The 21,105-nt window shown below is 43.6% G+C and overlaps 1 protein-coding gene across 3 annotated transcripts in view; it reads left to right on the forward strand.

Moving 5' to 3' along the window:
- ERGIC1 (endoplasmic reticulum-golgi intermediate compartment 1) overlaps positions 1-20,839 on the forward strand; it is an 85,405-nt gene extending 64,566 nt beyond the window's left edge. For 2 of the 3 annotated variants that reach the window (XM_075600989.1, XM_075600991.1), the window contains 2 exons: positions 2,546-2,668; positions 16,999-20,839. In XM_075600989.1, coding sequence (XP_075457104.1) covers positions 2,546-2,668; positions 16,999-17,106 — 231 coding nt within the window. In that variant the 3' untranslated portion in view covers positions 17,107-20,839. Of the gene's footprint in view, positions 1-2,545; positions 2,669-3,724; positions 7,541-16,998 lie in introns of those variants that run through there. The other variant, XM_075600990.1, reaches the window with a different exon arrangement.
- The last annotated feature ends 266 nt before the right edge of the window (positions 20,840-21,105 follow it).

Here is a 21,105-nt window from a genome sequence, read left to right on the forward strand (position 1 = left end):
TAGGGGCCCCAACGCAATTTGCACTCGGAGGATATAGGCAGATAAGTCTTCATCTTTTTGGTTAATGGCAAAGTATTTGGCCCACAGGGCTCCATCATCCTCGGTCACGCCGTAGGCTTTGGTTAAGAATTCGACCATCATTCGAGAGGTCAGATCCAAATGCTGTTCTCTGTGAATACTAATCAGGGTGGATGCTGGGGGCCTCAAGCACTCCATGATGCGTTGACGCTTCACGGCGTCGGTACAGGACCATTCTTCCATCACGCCCCGGGTGTGCTCCTTCCAGAGGTCTATCCCATCCTCTCCCGTCGGGACGGGTAGGGTCCCAGAGAAGGCTTTCAATTTCCGGTAATTCTGAGAATGCGTGGCCAGGGTGAAGGCTTCTACTAGCGGTGGTAAGATGGGTGGAGCGGTTAACTGGCCTACCTTGTCAGTGAGTTTTTGTAACATTTCACTACATGATTCAGCCTCTTCAGAGATACTAGACCCTTGATAGCTGAATCCTGACCGACAACTGCCCGCTTCACTAGCTGGGTAGGGAGCGGAGGTGAGGGTTGGGCAGCCATCACCCGTTTCCTCCAGGGGGGTGTCTCTGAGTGGGTAGACAAAGGGACTTCCGCCGGGGGGGGAGTTGGGAAGCTGCAGGAATTGAGGTACGGCGGACTCAAGAACCACCAGATCTCGCCGGCAATCGACTAGCAATGTGTTCCACTTAGCGTCTTTGTCTAGGAGGACGTCTACCAGGCGAGCTTTGGCAAAACCAGGTAGTTGTCGTAAGGCCGTTTTCAATGTCTCTATTGGTAAGGCCATTGGTACTTGGGTCACGGCCATCACGCGGCGGGCGGGCGTTTGCATTTTCTGCTCCCACTCGTGCACTTTTTGGCGCGAGGAGAGGGCCATGGTGGTGTATGCGTGTATGGGGCACCCCAGGTCTAAGATCTCAGCAGCGCCTCCAAATGTAGCCCTGTTTCCTAGTGAACACAGACCGCTACCATATGCTGTATAACCTGTAGGCTCACAGAGCCTAAGCTTCTGCCACGGAGAGCCTGAGGCACACGTAATACTAATGATACCTGATACTTGGTGCAGCGCCTCCACCTGCGATGGCTCCCACCAGAGGGGGAGTGGTTCCTCGCAGGACACTGTGTATAACAATACACACACAGCATATAACAACCAAATGACTTTACTTGTTGGCAAAAGCAGAGATATATGTATATTACGGGTATCCCTCCCTAGAGGTGACACTACCTTCTGCGTCTCGCAGGATGCTTATTCCCCTCCTCCACCGGGTGATCCCACCCCGTGTCCAGTTCCCCACCACCTTATGCCCCCACCCTCCAGTGAGGTAAGGAATATGTATGGGTGACTGCGCAGCCACTGTGTCCTGTGTAATGAAGGTATAGTTGGTGCATTTGTTGATTACCTGCCGGCACTCCAGTGCCCGGGCCTGCCACGGATCTTCACAAAGGGTCAGATGCGCGGTTACTTCCAGCAATAGGCATCCGGGGTGATCCCACCCAGACGGACGGTAGCAACAACGGCAGGATCTGAGCCCAGACCTCCTGCAGAATACACACTGTCTCTCACGCGATCACTCGGCAGCACAATAAGGGAACCGGAACCTATCTAGGGCCAATCCCTATCTCTGCTGCACACTACCGGGGCTCAGGGCCTAACTGGGCCTGGGGTATAAGGCCTAGGTAGGGGCTGAATGCCTCCCTACTTCGGAGCTCCGTCTCCCTCCTCCCGCTAGCTCTGAGCAACGTGCGCGCCCTCCGACCCCTATATCCTCCTGCCTTCCTACCACTCGATTGGTCCCCTGGCGTCACATGGTCCCGCGGGGGCTGCTGGGACTCGTAGTTCCCTATGCTCCACCCTATGGGAGCTACTCCTCCTTCGCGGGCTTTTACTGCTATGCCCGCGAATGCACGAACTCCTGCTCCACACCTGCTGCGCCTGCGCCAACTCCCAACATGGCGGCGCCCTAATACGCGGAACCTTCGATAACGGGAGCGTTCCCTGCTCTGCTGCCATACAACACATGCGCGCAAAGGAATCCCAGCTACATCTGTATAGGTATTGCACTGTGTATTTTTGTCACATTGGAAGTAGCTCTGGGCATCTTTGTTTGTTTGTTTGTTGTGTGGAAGCATGAAGCAAGTTTTTTTTTATTAAACTGTACAAATGAATGTTTGCAATATTAGCAGGCAAACAAAAGGCAGACTAGGGAAGTACATTAGATAACCAAAGAAGGCCTCTGTTAGGCATGTTCACTGATCATGATGATGGAATTTAGTTTTTCATTTTATTTTCTTCTGATTTTAAGATGGTTATGCTTATAATTCTTGTTTGGAAAAGGCTTCTGGAGGTTTTCTGTTTGAAATGCAGACTGGCATTTTACTTCGAAATTTTTATGAGCAATTAACTTGTGCTCTAAACAGCTCTTACATGTAGAGATACCTGTGTGCTAAAGCAGTTACTCATTTAAAGTGGGATCTCTGTTTGTACAGTGTATTTCTAAGGCTTGTGCATGCTTTTTCAGGAATACGTTGCATACAGCCACACAGGACGCATCATTCCTGCCATCTGGTTCCGTTACGACCTGAGCCCCATCACAGTCAAATACACAGAGAGGCGGCAGCCAATGTATCGATTTATAACCACGGTGAGTAGCGGTCATCTTCCAATCCTCTGAGAAAGATTAAATAAATGACATTACCCCATTTTAGGAAGCTGAATGGGCAGTGCTAGACTTTATTTACTTTTTTTGTTTCTACGCCTCCCCTCTGGCACGTAAGGGTTTGAAGTAATGAGATATTCAGCTGCTTAAGACCATGTCATAAATATTTTTTTTGTTGGCCCTACACTCTTTAGCCAAGCATCAGAGATGTCAACTAAAGACCCACATCCATAAGTTCTGAGGTTTGGGACCAGAAATGTCACTACATTATTCTGTATACCTAGTTTTATTGACAAAGTGAAACACCAGTCTTATGACACTGATGCTAAAACTCGGTGAGACGAAGACCGATTTAGATGCATTAACAAACTATGCAACATTCCAAAATGTATGATTGAGAAGGCTTTCAGTTATTGCAGATGGTGTTATTGCTGCTTTTTGAAAGTCTTCTCTTGACATGAGTTACATTCAAATAATTATTGCATTCTGTTACGCTAAGCACAAAAAGCACCCATAAGACCAAACAGCAGTTTAAAAGAAACCTGTAGGTTGTTAGCTGGTTAAGTTGATGCTTCTGTGCCCTTATTTTATTTTAAGCACAATAAGCACAGCAGTTGGAACCATAAAAATGCTATGTTTGGGACAGATCCCAGTAATGTTATTTCAGGAATTAAAGATTCCTGCAATTACGTCATGGAGTACATTTCCCGAAATAGGATCTTTGATTCCAAATATTGTGCAATCCCTGCTAAAGAAGAAACTAGAACGAATAAGTACAAGTTAAACTATACTATACTAACTATACTTTATACTTGTATCATCCTATTTTTTTAAAATTTAAACATATTACAGTAGTTCTTTGTTTTCATGATACTAAATCAAATTTTCGTTTAATATTTTTATTTAATGGGGTTTTTGCTCTCTCGAAGTTGTCGTACTCTAAAGGTTTCCATTTGTATTCGTTATTTAACAAGTATATAAAAAAAACTACCTTTTTTTTTTTTCATTGGAAGTATTTAAGTAATTTTTCCCTCGTTACAGGTCTATCTCATGACAACTAAGGCGTATTTAGAAAATAAAAGCACAGAGTTGAATAATTTTAATCATGCTTGATTTCACCGTTTTTAAAGGTTATCCATCAGTGCCATGGAGAGATTTTTTTTATTACCAACTTGTCAGTATGTATTACAAAAACATGAAGAAAAATGTAATGGTAACTTGCTTTTAATTGCTGGATAGTCTAATTCTTATTAAACAATGGCATTTTTTTGTAAAGCAGGGCACTTTAATTTAATGTAGCTTTTGAAATGTTGGTGGTGGCAGTTTATACCACAGAATAATACCGCACTTCTACTATTGATCTGACTTCATCATTTCATGTATTTACTTCCCATTTGACAATCTTACCTCTGATCGACCAGTTAGCCACATCCCATGTTTCTGTGACCATGGAGTCACTGTCACAGTGAAGCTGGGAGATACCCGTCCTTACCACCAGCCCCTCCTTTCTATTATTAAGCCCCATCTGCCAAGGATCTGCTTCTGTGAGAGGCAGCTCAGATACTATAGACCAAGACAGAGGACATGGCTCTTCCAACCAACAGATGGTGTGAGGATAAAAAGCTGGATTACTGGTGGGGGAGGAGCATTGGGGAGCACCTGCTGCTCGATCTGCTGCCTCTTTCACAATCTCTTGTTCAGTCCACGAGGACGGCAGCAGATCATCTATTCACATAAGTAATTCCCCCGTCTTCCTCCGTCAATGCAGAGAGTGACGAGGCACGAGAGTAAGAATATCAAACCCTTTCGTGTCCCTTTGTTTAAAAGGAAGAGGAGCACAAAACGCATACAAATAGGAAGGTGTCACAGGGCCAGTAAGATGTGCTGCTCCCTGGCATGAGGGCAGTAATTGGCTTTTCCAAAAACAAACCGGCGTTGCGCTAAACAGAGCATGGGACACTGCTTGCAGCCTTTTTGTCATTAGCGGTGGTAAATGGTAACCTCATTGTTGGGGCATCTTGAAGAGGCAACTCTTGAAGCTTTTTGTATTCTGAAAGCTACCAAGACAAAAGTTTTACAAGTGGATATGTGAAGTTTGGTATAAATAGTGGAACTATATACAAGCACAGGGAATACCTTACAGAAGAGCTTGTTACACAAGTGCTGTAAGACATTGATCTTGTACTATACAATGTAGTAGAAACTATTTTCTAAAACCATGTTTAAAAGGTATATGCATCATTGTAAAAGAACTAAATCACAAGTAACAATAAAAAAAGGGAAATTATACATTTATTTGCCAACTGATTGACCAGCCAATCGTTTGTGTTATTTACACTCTACACTCCACTTGCTTAATTTTCAGTAATGATCAGATGAAAGGCATATTTCTAATTACTATAACAATGGTATATACAAAATGTTCCCATTTGATAGTTTGGTCTTGTGCCAAGTGAGATGATGTCTCTTCTAGGGAGGGCTGGCTTTGGGTGTGGTTGCAGGGAGGACAAGACAGGCTTAGGGATGACACACAAACTCATATTCCGTAGTTTTCCCACCCTCCTATCGGCATTTGTGTGTCCCATGCTTGCTGTGCAGCATATTGCGGTGAATGCCACAACCTCCAATCCACTGACAGACAGTATCTCTGGCTTTGGTCTGAGAATTGACATGACCACTGGTTCTCACACCCCCATTGTATGCCCTGATTACAAGTTCTCATCCAGTGTGCTTTGTGAAACTCTTCTAATGGAGGCATCTGTGCTTCTACCTCCATTGTGAGCCTGTGCATATGTATGTATATGCAGACCTCCCACTCTTGCCATTTGATAGCTAGTTTTAGCATCAGGGGGTAAAAGAGTATTACTGATTTAACATAGCAGAGAAAAGGAAGTACTGTATTTGAATTATAAATTCTACAATATGTTAGTACCTGGTCTCTATTCACTTTGAAACACCTAAAGATATATCTCTTTTGGAGAAAATCAAATGTTGAGTCTGAATAAACAATTTTAAGTTGAAATATGGTTACAAATTTAAAAGAACAGTGCTTTCAGTTTCAGCAAATAAGATCAAAGTAATTGCTTTGTAAATTATGTCTTCAAAGCCTCACTTTAAAGAGCAAAGTAACCAGGTACGCAGCATGCAATACATACAGGGCAAACTGAGGAATGAGTTATAAAGCCGTTTTTAGAAAATCACATTCAAGGGCCCTGCAGAAAAATTGCTTATCAGCACTTCTGCAAAACTGAACATTTTTGGAAGATTTCACAGTGAAAGACATGAGGATGAAAAATGGAAATTAAAAGGATTTCAATAGAGGCATTCTGGTAATACGACACAACATAAAATTAAAACTTTACACATTAAAAGAGCAGGTATATTAGTATTTTATCTGGTAGTGTTAATACTTGCGAACAGGCCTTGTCGTGGCTCGCAAGCTTACAACGCTTTGGCCAAAGGATTAAACTAAATGACCCTTTTTCAAGAGAATATATAAGTATTTTACTGTGTATTTTTGTCATGTTGGATGTAGCATTGGGCTTCTCTGTCGACAGGGGTTCCCAAAAAGAGCTTGCTGGGGTTTTGTTTTGTTACATTAAAAGAGCAACAGAAATGGCCCTTTATGAATCTTGATGCATCGCTTCCTAGAGGGCGGCCTCCCTGTGCTTTAGTGGAGTTTAGTCCCATTCATTTGAATGCAGCCACTCTTCTCCTGTATAACTTGGAAAACCCGTGTAAAAGCTCCAAGAGTACAGGTCAATGCTGCTTAGACGAGGCAGCCACAAGTAATAAATCTTCATTCATTTCAAGGAGTTGATACCGGAACATGCGGGTTAAAAGGGGGTAGACAGTCAATATAAATTGAAATGACAGGGGCAGCGAAGAGGGCCTTGAGAAAGCGCCATGGTGGGCGTGAAACGCGTGGGAGAGTACTTTGTACTGTTTGTTTTTTTTGTTTTTTTTTATGTAGTTTAATAAATTAGTTTTTAACCTCTTTGCTGGTGAGTCCTTATAATTTTTCGCGGAGCGGATGGATATCGATCTTTACCTGTTTCCTTTGACACTTCTCCTGTACTGGGAATTGGCTTCACTGCATATTGAATAAGAGTCCAACGCCAAGATTCATCCTGCCCCAATCCGGCATTAATAGCTATTCACAACAATGGCTGTTAATTCTGGGTCGGGTGCGATCCCCTGTATCGGAGCTTGATGAATCTGCCCGTAAGTTATTTATATTTATACAACAAACTGGAATCAAACTAAGGGCAAAAAAAAAAAACTGGGAAAAGGTTGACTTGGTATACCTTAATGCAGGGGGCTTAACTTCAGTCCTCAAGCCCCCCCAAACAGGTCAGGTTTTCAGGATATCCCAGCTTCAGCATAGATGGCTTAAGCTTTCGATTGAGCCACCTGTGCTGAAGCTGTGACTGACTGAGCAACCTGTGCTGAAGATGGCTCTGATTGAGCCACCTGTGCTGAAGCTGGGATATCCTGACAACCTGACCTGTTGGGGGAGTTTGAGGACTGGAGTTCAGCACCCTTGCCATAATGAATAAAAGGCGCAATGTGATGGAGCCTGACGCATTGAACAAAGTCACGTTAAAACCTCATTAGGAACATTAAAACAACATTTCATGTGGAAGGGGAAAAACAGACAAACTGTATTGGTGTGAACAAAAAATAAACACCCGGCACGCCTTGTGTAAATGTAAATCATTTACAAAATAATAAAACCGTGCAACATGCAATTAAAGTGACACTGATTGATTGTGTGGGTGTTAGATAGCTATATCTCCCACACCCACACACACCTTTATAAAAACAAAGTGCCTATCAATGTGACACAGGATTGAATGAAAATGTATATGTAGCCCCCTTTCCCTGTGCCTCTGGAACTTCGCGGGCAAGTACATGTGCTACTCTACCTGTTTGCTCACAGGTTGCCTAAGCCACTGGGAGCCTGGGGTGAGCTGTTTCTCATTGCAGTGCAGCGCCTCCACCTATGAGGGATCCCAGCGATGGCGGGATAACCCCTCACAGGAACCAATACACAGTAATGAGTAATACACCACACAATGTATTTAACTAAGGTTTACTCTGCATACACCTACTAACACATACAATAATATCTTGAGATATCGTAGTAGGTTCCCAAGGTGTGCGGTCTCCGTTATCTCCCCTGAGATCAGATGAGACGTGGGCGGTCAGCTAACGGCATCAACTCTTCTAACAGCGGCAGTGATATTTTCCCCGAACAGGGAGATTATCTCAAATACCCTCTTTCTTTTATTTGCAATCTCCCTGCTCTGGGAAAATCTCACTGCCGCTGTTATATCTGCGCTCCCCACATTCCAAACCTGTATCAGTGGGCATAAAGAGACAAAAACTCTGCTGAACGATGTACAGGGAAGCAAGAACCCTGAAAAGGAGTGCTGCATGTCAAATTATATGAAACGTCTCTATAGCCTCCCAGCCTTCAAAAGATCAACTCCCATAGGAAGAGATGAAACCTAAAATGATAAACCTTCATTAATAAAAAAAAAAAAAAAACCTAAGTGGAACTATTAATCAATACAACCGGGGTTACTCTGATAAATACAATGCTATCTAACCCCTAGACTCCTAAGGGGGTAGATCCCTAAAAGTGAAAAATGTGTCAAAATAACCAATCATTTCAGTGACCGTTTTCACGCACATTTCATAGTCATAAATATCCCAAAGACTCTTCATGCTTTTGCTCCATTGATTAGTGTGGTACTGCCATGACTGTCTTGTTAACGTGTAGTAAGAAGGATTTCAGTATTGCCCACCTGTCGTCATTTATCTCGAATGATAGGAGAATGAAATCCAGTTCTGGTTTTCAGTCTCTTGTGAAGGTGGAACCGGGTTGGCAATACTGGGCACCTATCGTATGGTATTTTTGCGTTGGTTAGATGTTTTTCGTAGCCACTGTCTGTGTTGGCTTCTAAAATGAAGTAGGTATAATAATTGTATTGTATGTCTTTATTTACATAGCGCCATTAGTGTACATAGCGCTTCACAGTAGTAATACACGTGGTAATCAAATAAATAACAGATAATATAAATAACAGATCATGGGAATAAGTGCTTCAGACATAAAAGTAACATTAAGGAAGAGGAGTCCCTGCCCCGAGGAGCTTACAATCTAATTGGTAGGTAGGGAGAACGTACAGAGACTGTAGGAGGGAGTTCTGGTAAGTGCGTCTGCAGGGGGCCAAGCTTTATGTATCGTGTTCAGAATATCCACAGTGCTATTCATATGCTTCTTTAAGCAAATGTGTCTTAATAATGGGATTTGGGTCTCTTTTATAGCAGTAGATCGTGTTCTGTAGACTGCTGAGAGAGTGGAGTCGTATTCGGGATTACATTATATTGGGGAATGTTTGTTTCCAGGACAGTAATCTTAAACCTCAAATGCTGTCTTAAAAGTCCTCTGTATGAGGCTTGTGATAATAAACAGAGCAGACTCTCTGGTGTATGAAGAGCGGTTTATTAATTTGTGAAGGTTTAATATTGTGCTCGTATTTTTGGTCCAAGTTTGCGACTGAGAAATATAATACTAATCTAATACAGTACTATTTTATACACTAGTGCCCACTCTTTCCTTGATTGGTACATGTACCACGTTACAGGATTAGAGCACCTATGAAAAGTGTTTGTTTTGGAGTCGCTAGTACATCTTTATCTCTATTTTAGCCTCCCAGGGAATAAAAGAAAAACAAAGGCAAAACGACATAATTACTGCAGTAACTGCAGAATCCGCTCCAATGCAAAGATAAAAGGCCCATAATACTTCTGGAAAAAGAATGGTGTATATAGCGCTAAAAAACAAACAAATAACAAATGTGTGCAGTGCTTGTGAACAACAATAAATATCAATGATAAATAACCATAAATAATGTGATAATTGCCTAAATGGGGCAAGGCTGCCAGGAATACTAACCCAAACACAATTCGTGAAAAAACACAAAAGAACAATACAGACCGGCGCCTCAAAGTCCAAATGGAAAGAACAAAAGTGAGTCCAAAGAATTGCTGCAGTGTCCAACGGAGGATGGTCCAATCTTTAGACAGCAGACTCCACAGCAACAACCATGGTATATAGTGCAGGGGAGACAAAAGGGAGAATCATAGCGTAACAAGGTATGAACTGGACATATAACACATAGACATAGACAAACATGCACATACAACAATAACAGGCTGACTAATATTACAGAGAATTTATTAACACAATAAAATGCAATGAACCAGTGAAGAGCAGGTCTGGAATCCGGTGTGTAAAACCGGAATCCTACTTACAAGACGTCCAAAAGGTACAGGCAGGGGTGTATTGTGAGCTTGGTCCGGCGGCAGCTGTTAGTGGACACGTGGCGCTCTATCATATCATTCTTTAAAATGTAGGCCTTGAGCTTTACTGTAGTTGTTTCCATTGCATGATTTTATGAAATTATGGGGCTAATTTTATATGTACATAGAAATCCAATCAGGGTGTAAATCCTGGTTGGACAAGAAACCCACAATTGCACTCTGAGGACAAACAAATGTGGGACAGAAAAATGGTCCCAGGCTTGTAGCCTATTGTGCCAAACGACGCAAAACAAAAAAGCTTTATTAATACATACTAAGGGACAAGCAGGGAGTGTAGGGTATAAACACAAGTGTATTAAACTTAGGTGATGGTGACACAAAATAGAGGATAGTGGCTCTTCCAAAGCCCACCGTGGAACATCTAAACATTGGCATGTACTAATGGATGATGGTGATCTTAAACAGGTGCTCAAGGAGAATCCTACAATGACGTGTAGAAGAGCACGTAACCTCCAAGATACGTTGGTACATAGTCACTACCAAGGAGATCAACCGAGAACTTGGTTAGGAGATGCTAAACCAATTGGTTCATTTCCCTGTGGTAGGTGCAGAGCATGCACTTACATGCCTAAAACCAAGACTTTTTTGGGCCCTAAATCTAAAATACACTACATCAAGGACTATATAAATTGTCTCACCACAGGGGTGATCTATCTAATTACCTGTAAATGTGGGAAGAGGTACGTGGGGAAAACCCATAGACAATTAAAAATACGCGTCCTTGAGCACATAGGGTCCATTAGGAACAACAAAGATGTACCAGTGGCGAAACACGTCAATGAAGCTCACAATGGTGATTTGACATCAGTGAGTTTTTGTGGCATTGAACATGTGCTATGGGGACAAAGGAAGGGAGACTGGGACCGACACCTAATGCAAGTTGAAAGTAGGTGGATATATACTCTACAGACACTATATCCGGACGGCCTCAATGAGGGGTTCATTTATACATGTCCTATGATCTTACCCCTCTGTATGTTGAGGTTGAGATAGGAACAGACCTAGGAGGTTATATGTATAAACTTTTTCAAATAACACTCAAACATTAACTCCTGTGCCACTTGCGTAATCATTATTTAAGTGGGACCCAGGGATCTATTTTTTAAACGGAGTCATATACTCTAGCGCAGGGCTGCACAACATACGGCCCGCGGGCCGCATGCGGCCCGTCTGGCCTCTCTGTGCGGCCCGCAATGAATCCGGCCGGGCGACAAATTAATTAATTAAATAAATAAATAAATAAAAAAAGTTTAAACAAAATGGCGCCGATTCCCTGCGGTCCCGGCACGCATGCGCTAGGCCCGCTCCCCCCCCCCCCTTCCCTGCTCCCAACGTGGGGCGGAAGGGGAAGAAACACGCAGCTCCTCTGCGGGCCCGCTCCCCCCTCCCTGCTCCCAGCGTGGGGCGGAAGGGGAAGCAACACGCAGCTCCTCTGCGGGCCCGCTCCCCCCTCCCTGCTCCCCCCCCCCCTGCTCCCCCCCCCTGCTCCCCCCCCCCTGCTCCTTCCCCCCCCTGCTCCCAACGTGGGGCGGAAGGGGAAGCAACACGCAGCTCCTCTGCGGGCCCGCTCCCCCCCCCTGCTCCCAACGTGGGGCGGAGGGGGAAGTAATAATTAAATAATTCAGCTCCTCCAGCGGCCTGCTTCTCACTGCTTCCCTCCGCGGCCAGCTTCTCGCGTCCCCCACGAGCTCACCTCCCGTGCCCTCCTCCCCCCCTCCCCCCAGCCCGCGCCCCCAAGCCCACCTCCCGTCCCGGGCAGCTGCCGCAGGGATATCGGGGGCAGGAGGAGCAAGCGTCCGGCGGCAACCTGCACCCACCCGGTCAAGGTAAGTCACTGTCACTTTTAGTCACTGTCTCCCACCCAGTCACTGTTAGTCACTGTCACCCACCCACCCAGTCAGTCACTGTCACCCATTCAGTCACTGTCACCCACTCAGTCACTGTCACCCACTCAGTCACTGTCACCCACCCACTCAGTCACTGTCACCCACCCACCCAGTCACTGTCTCCCACCCACCCAGTCACTGTCTCCCACCCACCCAGTCACTGTCACCCTGTCACCCACCCAGTCACTTGTCACCCTGTCACCCACCCAGTCACTTGTCACCCAGTCACTGTCTCCCACCCACCCAGTCACTGTCTCCCACCCACCCAGTCACTGTCTCCCACCCACCCAGTCACTGTCTCCCACCCACCCAGTCACTGTCTCCCACCCACCCAGTCACTGTCTCCCACCCACCCAGTCACTGTGTCCCACCCACCCAGTCACTGTGTCCCACCCACCCAGTCACTGTGTCCCACCCACCCAGTCACGGTCACCCACCCAGTCACGGTCACCCAGTCACGGTGTCCCACCCACCCAGTCACTGTCTCCCACCCACCCACCCAGTCACTGTCTCCCACCCACCCACCCAGTCACTGTCTCCCACCCACCCACCCAGTCACTGTCTCCCACCCACCCAGTCACTGTCTCCCACCCACCCAGTCACTGTCTCCCACCCACCCAGTCACTGTCTCCCACCCACCGTAATTCACCCAAGGGGGGAGAGTGATGTGAGGTGCAAGGGGGGAGAGTGATGTGAGGTGCAAGGGGGGAGAGTGATGTGAGGTGCAAGGGGGGAGAGTGATGTGAGGTGCAAGGGGGGAGAGTGATGTGAGGTGCAAGGGGGGAGAGTGATGTGAGCTGCAAGGGGGGAGAGTGATGTGAGCTGCAAGGGGGAGAGGGATGTGAGCTGCAAGGGGGGAGAGTGATGTGAGGTGCAAGGGGGAGAGTGATGTGAGCTGCAAGGGGGGAGAGTGATGTGAGCTGCAAGGGGGGAGAGTGATGTGAGGTGCAAGGGGGGAGAGGGATGTGAGGTGCAAGGGGGGAGAGGGATGTGAGGTGCAAGGGGGAGAGGGATGTGAGGTGCAGGGGGGGGTGGGATGTGTGTGTTGTGCAGGGGGGTATTGTGTGTTTGATGTGGAGAGGGAGTATTATGTGTGTGGGTGAGGGGGAGAGATGGGGGTATGAGAGATAGATGGGGAGTATCGCAAAGGTTGATAGTGTTGGGTTCTGGGGGAGATATGAGGATGATGATGAAGGGTGCTGGGGGAGATATGAGGATGATGATGAGGGGTGCTGGGGGAGATATGATGATGATAGGTGCTGGAGGAGAGATGATGATGATGATTTTACCCGTGCGGCCCAATTTTTTTCTTCCTTGGAGCAGTTCGGCCCTTCGCACTTTACGAGTTGTGCAGGCCTGATGTAAACGTTTGTATTTCTTTAAAGCTTCAGGGTTACCCTGGGGCTTTTTCTTATTAAAGTTGTGTTTACACCGGAGCCTGCAAGAAAGTGACAGTTGATCATATTGTACACTGGGTCTGCCCGACTCGGAAACTCTTGGGGCTGTTATATAGTGTGTGCGGCCGTGCGCGCGCCTGTGCAAAGTTGTGTGTGTGTTTTAAAATAAATAAAACCTGAATTTTTTTTAGACGTTGTATACACACTCCTACACACTCATACACTTACATTTTCAGCGGCGGTAGCGGCGCGATTTCTTTCTTTTTTTCTTCTTTCCCCCTGTCGGCCGGTTCTACTCTCCTTGCTATGCGCGCGGCGCCATTATAGAAAGGCTGACTTACGTCAGCCAACTAAAATTCCAAGCCTGGCACTATAGAACAGGCCCTAGACGCAGCTGCTGATGGTGACCTCACGCTATAGTATAGAACCCATATAGTTTTGTGACACACCAATAAAAGGAGAGTTCTATTCATTTAAAAAAAAAAAAAAAAAAAAAAAAATTTTCTTCTAGAAAAAATATATGGTTAAGACTGATTTGCACTCTAATAGTAAGTAAACGTTCAGTGACGATCATTGGCTTCTGATGGCAAAGAGATTTGTCATTGGCTTCCTCTGTCGGTTTAAATTATGCATATTAACACTTTCTCCTTATGCTTACCTTCCCCCTCTTCCCCCCCAGCACCAAAAAAATGTAGTTTCAATAAATGATTCACGGGCTGCTGCACACTTTTTTTTTTTCTTTTCTTTCTAAAACATAGTCAAAGTTTCCCCAGCTCTGTGCTGGCAGCTCTAGTCTCACGTCACTGCTGCTACTCAGCCTGTGCATCAGAACCTGTGTGTCACTGCAGTGAACAGTAACGATTATCACCTCCGCTAGTTGAGTGGCCAGCAGTGACCTTATCCACTTACTGTATTCAATATTACTTTTTATTTGCTTACCTACACTCCAACCTGTCAGGTCTTTGCCGATTTTCAGGGAGTCTTGCCGATTTTCAGGGAGTCTTGCTTATTAGCAGTGTCTCCACAGTTTTGATTATCCCCTCTCTCAAAATGTGATACCACGTCACTTTTGAAGTCATCACTTCTCCATTAAAAATTCGTTTTGGCTTCTTTGAATGTTAACAGCTGTTACTTTTACATGGGATAATTTTCAAACTAGGACCTGTGCAGAGTAATCCACTTAATTGCAAGGTGCAGAAAATATATATTGTTTTATTCATTTTTTTCCCACTCCTTGTAAAAAAATTTTTTTTAAATCAAAACGTAGTTAAGCTAATACTGTAACAAAATTGAGAACTACAATTCAACTCCTGATGCAGTGTAATAGTGTGACTTAAGCAGTTATGTTTATTTATTTTTAAGTGCTACAATACTGTAGTCCATATGGACTGGAACAACCTACCAGAGACTCTCACATCCACCACCAGTTTAAGTTCTTTCAAATCTAAGGCTGTCTCACATTTTAACCTGGTCTGTAACTGTTTCATACGCTCATAATATATATTTTCTTTAACTGTGCACGCAATGTCTTGTATATAATGTATACCCTGTTCATTTATGTAACTGTACTTGTAACCATGTACTATTTGTTTTACTCTGTGCCCAGGACATACTTGAAAACGAGAGGTAACTCTCAATGTATTACTTCCTGGTAAAATATTTTATAAATAAATAAATAATGTGATGAACCTTATTTTTTTTTTTTTTCTTGTCCTCTTACAATGTCTCAAATCCAGAGTGACGTTGCTTGATGTATAAAACCCAAGCTGCATGTGTAGCAGGATGTGGGTAGCTGGTGCATCAAAATGAGTCCCAATAATTTTGTAATAATTCTTCTGTAGGGAACACTCCAATATGATGGTGAGCAATGAAAACATACCCTAATAGGGCAAGGGACTAGTACCTAGTGCTAACCAGCACAATGAACAGTACAAAGATTGTCCCAACCATAATAACAAGGCATAGTATGTAAGAAAACACTCACTTTTAGTTCCAGAGGAGCAGTCCCATCAGGTATCCTGAACAGCGTGGAATCCACCAAACAGGGAAAGTAGAACAGGTGAACAAAGGCAGTGCACTGCCAGCAATAAATGGAGGAGGCTAATGCACAGTGCACTGCCTTTGTTCACCTGTTCTGCGTGTGTAGCAGGATTTTTTTTTTTTATTATTATATTTTCATCTAGGAATGATGGTGTATATGGTACATCTTTCTACAAATCCAAGAAACACTTGCCTCCTAGAGCTTATGTCTAGTACTTGAGACACACTGAGAAAAGTGGTTTTTGCCAATGTCCTAAAGCTATGGGTGCGCAAACTGGGGGGGCGGTTGCAGAGGCCCCGTGCTCTTCCCCAGGGCATTTAAATTAAATGTCGGGGGGATCGCGTGAGGACTCTGCAACTTCCCTTATCTTCGGCAACACGGCATCTCATGACGCCGTGACCCCACGGCGTCATATGGCGCCGAAGACAAGGTAAGGAGTGGGGCGGGAGCAGAGCAGGCAGGGGGGAAAGTTTGCGCACCCCTGTCCTACAGAACTAGCACTGGCTTTTTGCCTTTTAGTACTAGGTGTTGTCCTCTCCAAATGAATTAAAGGAATTTTTCAGCCACAGAATTAGAACACACTGGCTAATATTAATCTATCATCCTTGGCATGTCGGAACATGGGTCCTACAACAGCTGTTACCCCAGGGAACACATTTTTTTGTAAACATGGGCCAAATATAGTTTTGTGTAGTGTAATTCGGGGCCACGATGGGAAAGGACGGACACGGGCTCATCTGTTCTCAAGTGGTTAAAAACAGCTTGTTGGCTACTACATTCGTATTCAGTCAGCATTACAAACATTGTGCTTGTATAGCTTGTTTTATTCCTGATGCAGAACTGCCATGTACATTTATATTCTGCTGATTAGTATGTGGGGGTCACGGTGGTTGAAGTAGGATAATGCTAGTGGGTAATCGGCACAACTGCTTTTTTATTGACCTGCCACGATGACCACTACTTGTTTTATTGACACACTTATATGCTGCTTTCTTTAACAAGAAAGTGGAACCAAGTCTCAGAAAAACTATATATGTTTTTTTAATGTGAAGTTCAACGAGCATTGTCCATTTCAAATTAATTTAGAAATTATTATTTTTATCTGCCACAGAACCGTAACAAATTTATTTTAAAGACACCACAGAGTGCGTGTAGCATTGTCACAAAACTATAGACCTTGAATTTGGAAAAATTCATAAACCCTTCTGTGCCACCAGCTTCTAGAAAGTGTGGCCAAACCTTCTTCTTTTTTTTTTCTTTCAGCTGTTCCAATAAATGGGCACATACACCTCCCTCCCCCTCCTCCTCCTCTCTCAATTTCCCCCTTCATCCCCCGTTGTCGTCCACCCCTCAGTCTCGGGCCATTCCAGGAGAGGGCTTGGCCACCCCTCCTCTAGAATGAGGTTCTTGGGATGTTCTCCTTAGGTAGTCACTATGAGAATATTTGAAGTTGTAGAGGCTTCTTGGAAAAGTCTAGTGTAGGATACAGACAGTCCAAAATGCCTTGCAACTTAGTGGCATGTAATTGGCTGATCCTTTCGTTGCAGTTTGCACCTGTCGTTTCATGTATTGTTTCATTATGCTGTTTCCATGCAGGTTTGTGCCATCATCGGGGGAACATTCACTGTGGCAGGGATTCTGGACTCCTGCATTTTCACAGCTTCTGAAGCCTGGAAGAAGATCCAGCTGGGAAAAATACAGTAGGAACTGTAATTGTTCCCTCCCAGTTTGGACGAATTGGAAGGAAAGCAAATACATTAGTTTACATTTTTATTTTATTTTTGAGAGAATGAAAGATGTTGCCAACTTTCATGCCAAGCCAAATGCAGCTCGGTATTCATGCAGGTGCTTCCTATAGATTATTACCCTATACCTTTTTCAGAGCTAAACAAGATGGTGAGCTTGCAGGCTCTCACTGAAGGAGTTACCACTATATATTTTTATTCTATCTGTGACCAAACTCCTGTAGCTTCATTATTTTAACCTAAAAGTGACCTGTTGGCTTCAGATCATAAGGCACCAGACTTCTGGTTTATCTTGTATTGTATTTCTACGCAGTGCCTTTTTATCCATTCTGGACTCAAAATCACTTTACAAGCATCACACTGTGCATCTTAATGCAGAAATCAAGAGGGTGCAATTATGTAGCTCTGGCTAGCGGATCAATTTTAGAGGCCTACCCCTTTAATATAAGCACAAGCAGAGGGACGCACCATTATTGATGCATCATTAACTGTTTAATATTTCACTTCTCACTACGTTGAATAGAGGCCATATTTATATGCAATTTACTTGTGTCAAGCTCCCAAAGTTGACTCAACTCAGACTTTATTTTGCAAGGTCGGGACCAAACTGTGTTGGGAAAAAGGGGTGCAGTACATCAACAGAATTCACATAGCCTGTGTGTTTAAATAAAATAGGCACAGACCTTCACATTTACAAGTCCGTATAGAAGTACATGTGTCAATCCATTCACTGCTGGAACAGCCTGCAATGTATTCTTTGTAGCACCCTCTGCCAGGGCAGGGGTTAAAGCAGCAGGGCCACTATTAGTATGTATAGAAGCCGCACAATACAAAATAGACCACATCTTTTTGTAAAGAACTATACCTAGATTGGGAAGGCTGCAGGTTTATTCGTGATTACCGAAGGCTTCTTGGGTGCATTATATTGGTGATAGTTCTAAAGGCTTCCTGCAGGATTACTTTCATAGAGCGCCTATGTTCTATACCAGCGGTAAGACTGCTGCAGCTCAGATTTCTCATCTATAGCCCAGATTCTCAAAAGGGTGCTAAGATATAGCACGCCTTGACTCCCATTCATAAGCATGGAGGTAAAGTCTAGCACGCTTTTGTGGCTTTGGGCCTGTGTCTTCTATTAATCATCAAGTGGTTGGTGACAAAACAGGACTATACCATGAGACACGTGGCACCAAAAGACAGGTTGAAGACCATTCTCTTAAATTGACCATAAAGGGTCCACTAGCATAAAGCTGCTTGTTAAACAGGGGTAACACGGTAAAGGAAGTTGACACAAGTTGCTAATGCTGTCCTTTTATAACAAAACAAAAAAATACTAGTGTACTTGCATTAGCGGTGTTGGGTATAAGACTTAAATCAAAGACCTGTAAATCACAATCCTTATAATATGAAGCCATTTGGTCACATTATTGTATCTCCTGCAATATCTTATGAGCTGAAAAGGTGTGTAGTAGTGCCAGTCATGCAGAGGATAAGGGAAAGCAGTAAAGTGGTGTGAGATGTTTATGCTGGTTCTGTTATTTATTTAGGAGCAATCATTTTTACAGGTCAAGCAAAATCTCAGCCTCATTTGGGAATATTTGATGGCCTCTGTAGTCCATTAAGAAAATGAATTGCTAACAAAGTCTTCATTATAATAAAATATTCTAGAAGGTTGAAAATATAGCAGCCTGGTTTGGAGCTCAACTTTCAACTGTTGAGCACATTTTTAATTTGTCTTGGTTTTACCTTTTTTTTTTTTTTGCGCTGACATTTGGGTACCAACGTCCATATTCACAATCTCGTAGATTGTTCACGTTTGAATCACCAGTCTGCTTTTAGCAGTAATGTTTTGGTTCTTACACGTCTTTTAAGGGCCGAGTTGTTGGATTGATGAGCTTGGGATATATAACCAGACAAGTAGCAAACTGATGAATCCAAATCGTGTTTTTGTATCGTTAATGAAACAAGACTGGCTTTACTGCAGCTAATGTATGTCTCAAATGTTCTACAGTCGAGTGGGTTTATCACTAAATAATACAAAACCAGGCAACATATATTGTCACACATATGATAGACTGGCAACCTTGGTTGTAAAAGGTCTGAACTGATGCATTTCCTGTTGAATGTTAAACTGGCGCATGAGTGCATTTGTAATTGCACAGTACACCTGTATTCACATGGATGGCAGCCATTTTAAACAGCTGTTAAAGAAATAATACATTAACGCTCAGATTTACTACATTTTGCTAAACCTTCGTGCATCTTAAGGCATGTTAAGTTGAATATGTTTCAACTCTCACTGCTGAGGGGGCCTGGAGGGCATTTAGTTACAAAGTTGCGGGTCACTCTGACAATGAAGTAGTTGATGTGCTAGCACCATCTTGTAAATCTAGGCCTACATATTCTGTTTGTCATGAAGTGTAAATTATTCCTACAGACTATAAACGGATGTTCCAAGTAAAATGTTTATAATCCCCTTCTTGTGCTCCCACACATCATGTTATGGGTCCTGTTACACACTAATAGCCTGTTACAGAGTGATGCATCCAAAAAAAAGTACCTGCTTTGCACTACACTTTACAAAACAATTGCTTCATTGTCAAGCACCAATGACTGTTGAGTTAATGAACGGCTTAGTTGTTGACATTGGAGGGTTTCAGACTTCAGTGACCCCTTGCTCTTTGAAGTCAGACATTCACTTGTGGTACATAAGAAGTACGACTCTTGCATTGAGGGATCTATGACAAATCCTGAAAATGTGAAGGAGATCAAATAATTACATTTTTGAAACTTATGTCTGTGGAACCTTCTATTACCAAAACTCACACAACTACCCTTGTTTTTATTCATGAATTTGCCGTAGTGTACATCAGGAGGCAACATCACATGGAAACTCCCACTGAAGTCCGTTTAATAAATAACTTCCATAGGGTCATGTTTACAAGGCAGTGCAAAGCCATACAAACTTGGCAACATGTCCGTTCATCCACACAAAGGATGAGCCTTTGGTTGTGCTATCAAACGAGTAGAATAGGACAGACATTTCATTTTTAAATATACTTTTATTGGGGAAATAATGTGTATAGTTCTTGAGGTCAATTTTATTGTTTTTCAGTTCTGCAGTACTCTGATCCTATAAATTTACATTTATCCTCAATAGTATGCATGTATAAATCATTCTCTATTCCCCCCCCCCCCCCCCAGTGGTATACAGCACCATCTCCTTCATAGCTGCCACCTTGGGCATCTCATGCCGTACACTAGTTTGCATCTACCTCTCAAATGTAGGGCTGTCATAATCACTCCTCTCGTTTCCTTGCCTTCTACATGGGCCTTTATTCCTTATGCTGTGAAGCCGTGTCTACATGTTTTGGAGAGCATTTTCAGCCCTATTCAATTGAGTAAAGTTGATCTCTTCTCCACTGGGACGTGACTTCAACGCATATTGAATAGGGGAGCTACAAGAGATTTTGACCTCTAGCCAATCTGTGTGCGCCAAAGCATAGAGAAGCCTGGGCCGTGTGAATTGTTTTTTTTTTAATTGTTATTCTTTACATATGAAGGGCATAATAAGTGTTTTTTAAATAGAATCATAAGCATTGGGGGAGGGCAAGGGAGCTTTGTGCAATCTGGGTTGTTGATTTACTGTCTGAACATTTTGTTTTTAACTTTGAAATAAAAGAATACTTTTTAAAGACGCTGTGTTTTTTTTCCCCCTCTGACTCTGCGTCCATATCATTCCACACTCCTCCACTGCTATGTCCTAGTGTACCTCATCTGATATTACTGTGCCAAAATGAATACATATGCAGAACAGGTCATTTTTATTACTGCTATTAGTCATGACCCCTCCTTGAAACATCTGTGCATGATTTGGAGGTCATATTCAGATTGTACAAGAAGACTGATTTGCTTTTCATTCTTTCGAAACCGATAAAACAATCACATGAACTAGATTGTG

Source organism: Ascaphus truei, chromosome 5 (genome assembly GCF_040206685.1).
Source record: "Ascaphus truei isolate aAscTru1 chromosome 5, aAscTru1.hap1, whole genome shotgun sequence".
NCBI lineage: Eukaryota > Metazoa > Chordata > Amphibia > Anura > Ascaphidae > Ascaphus > Ascaphus truei.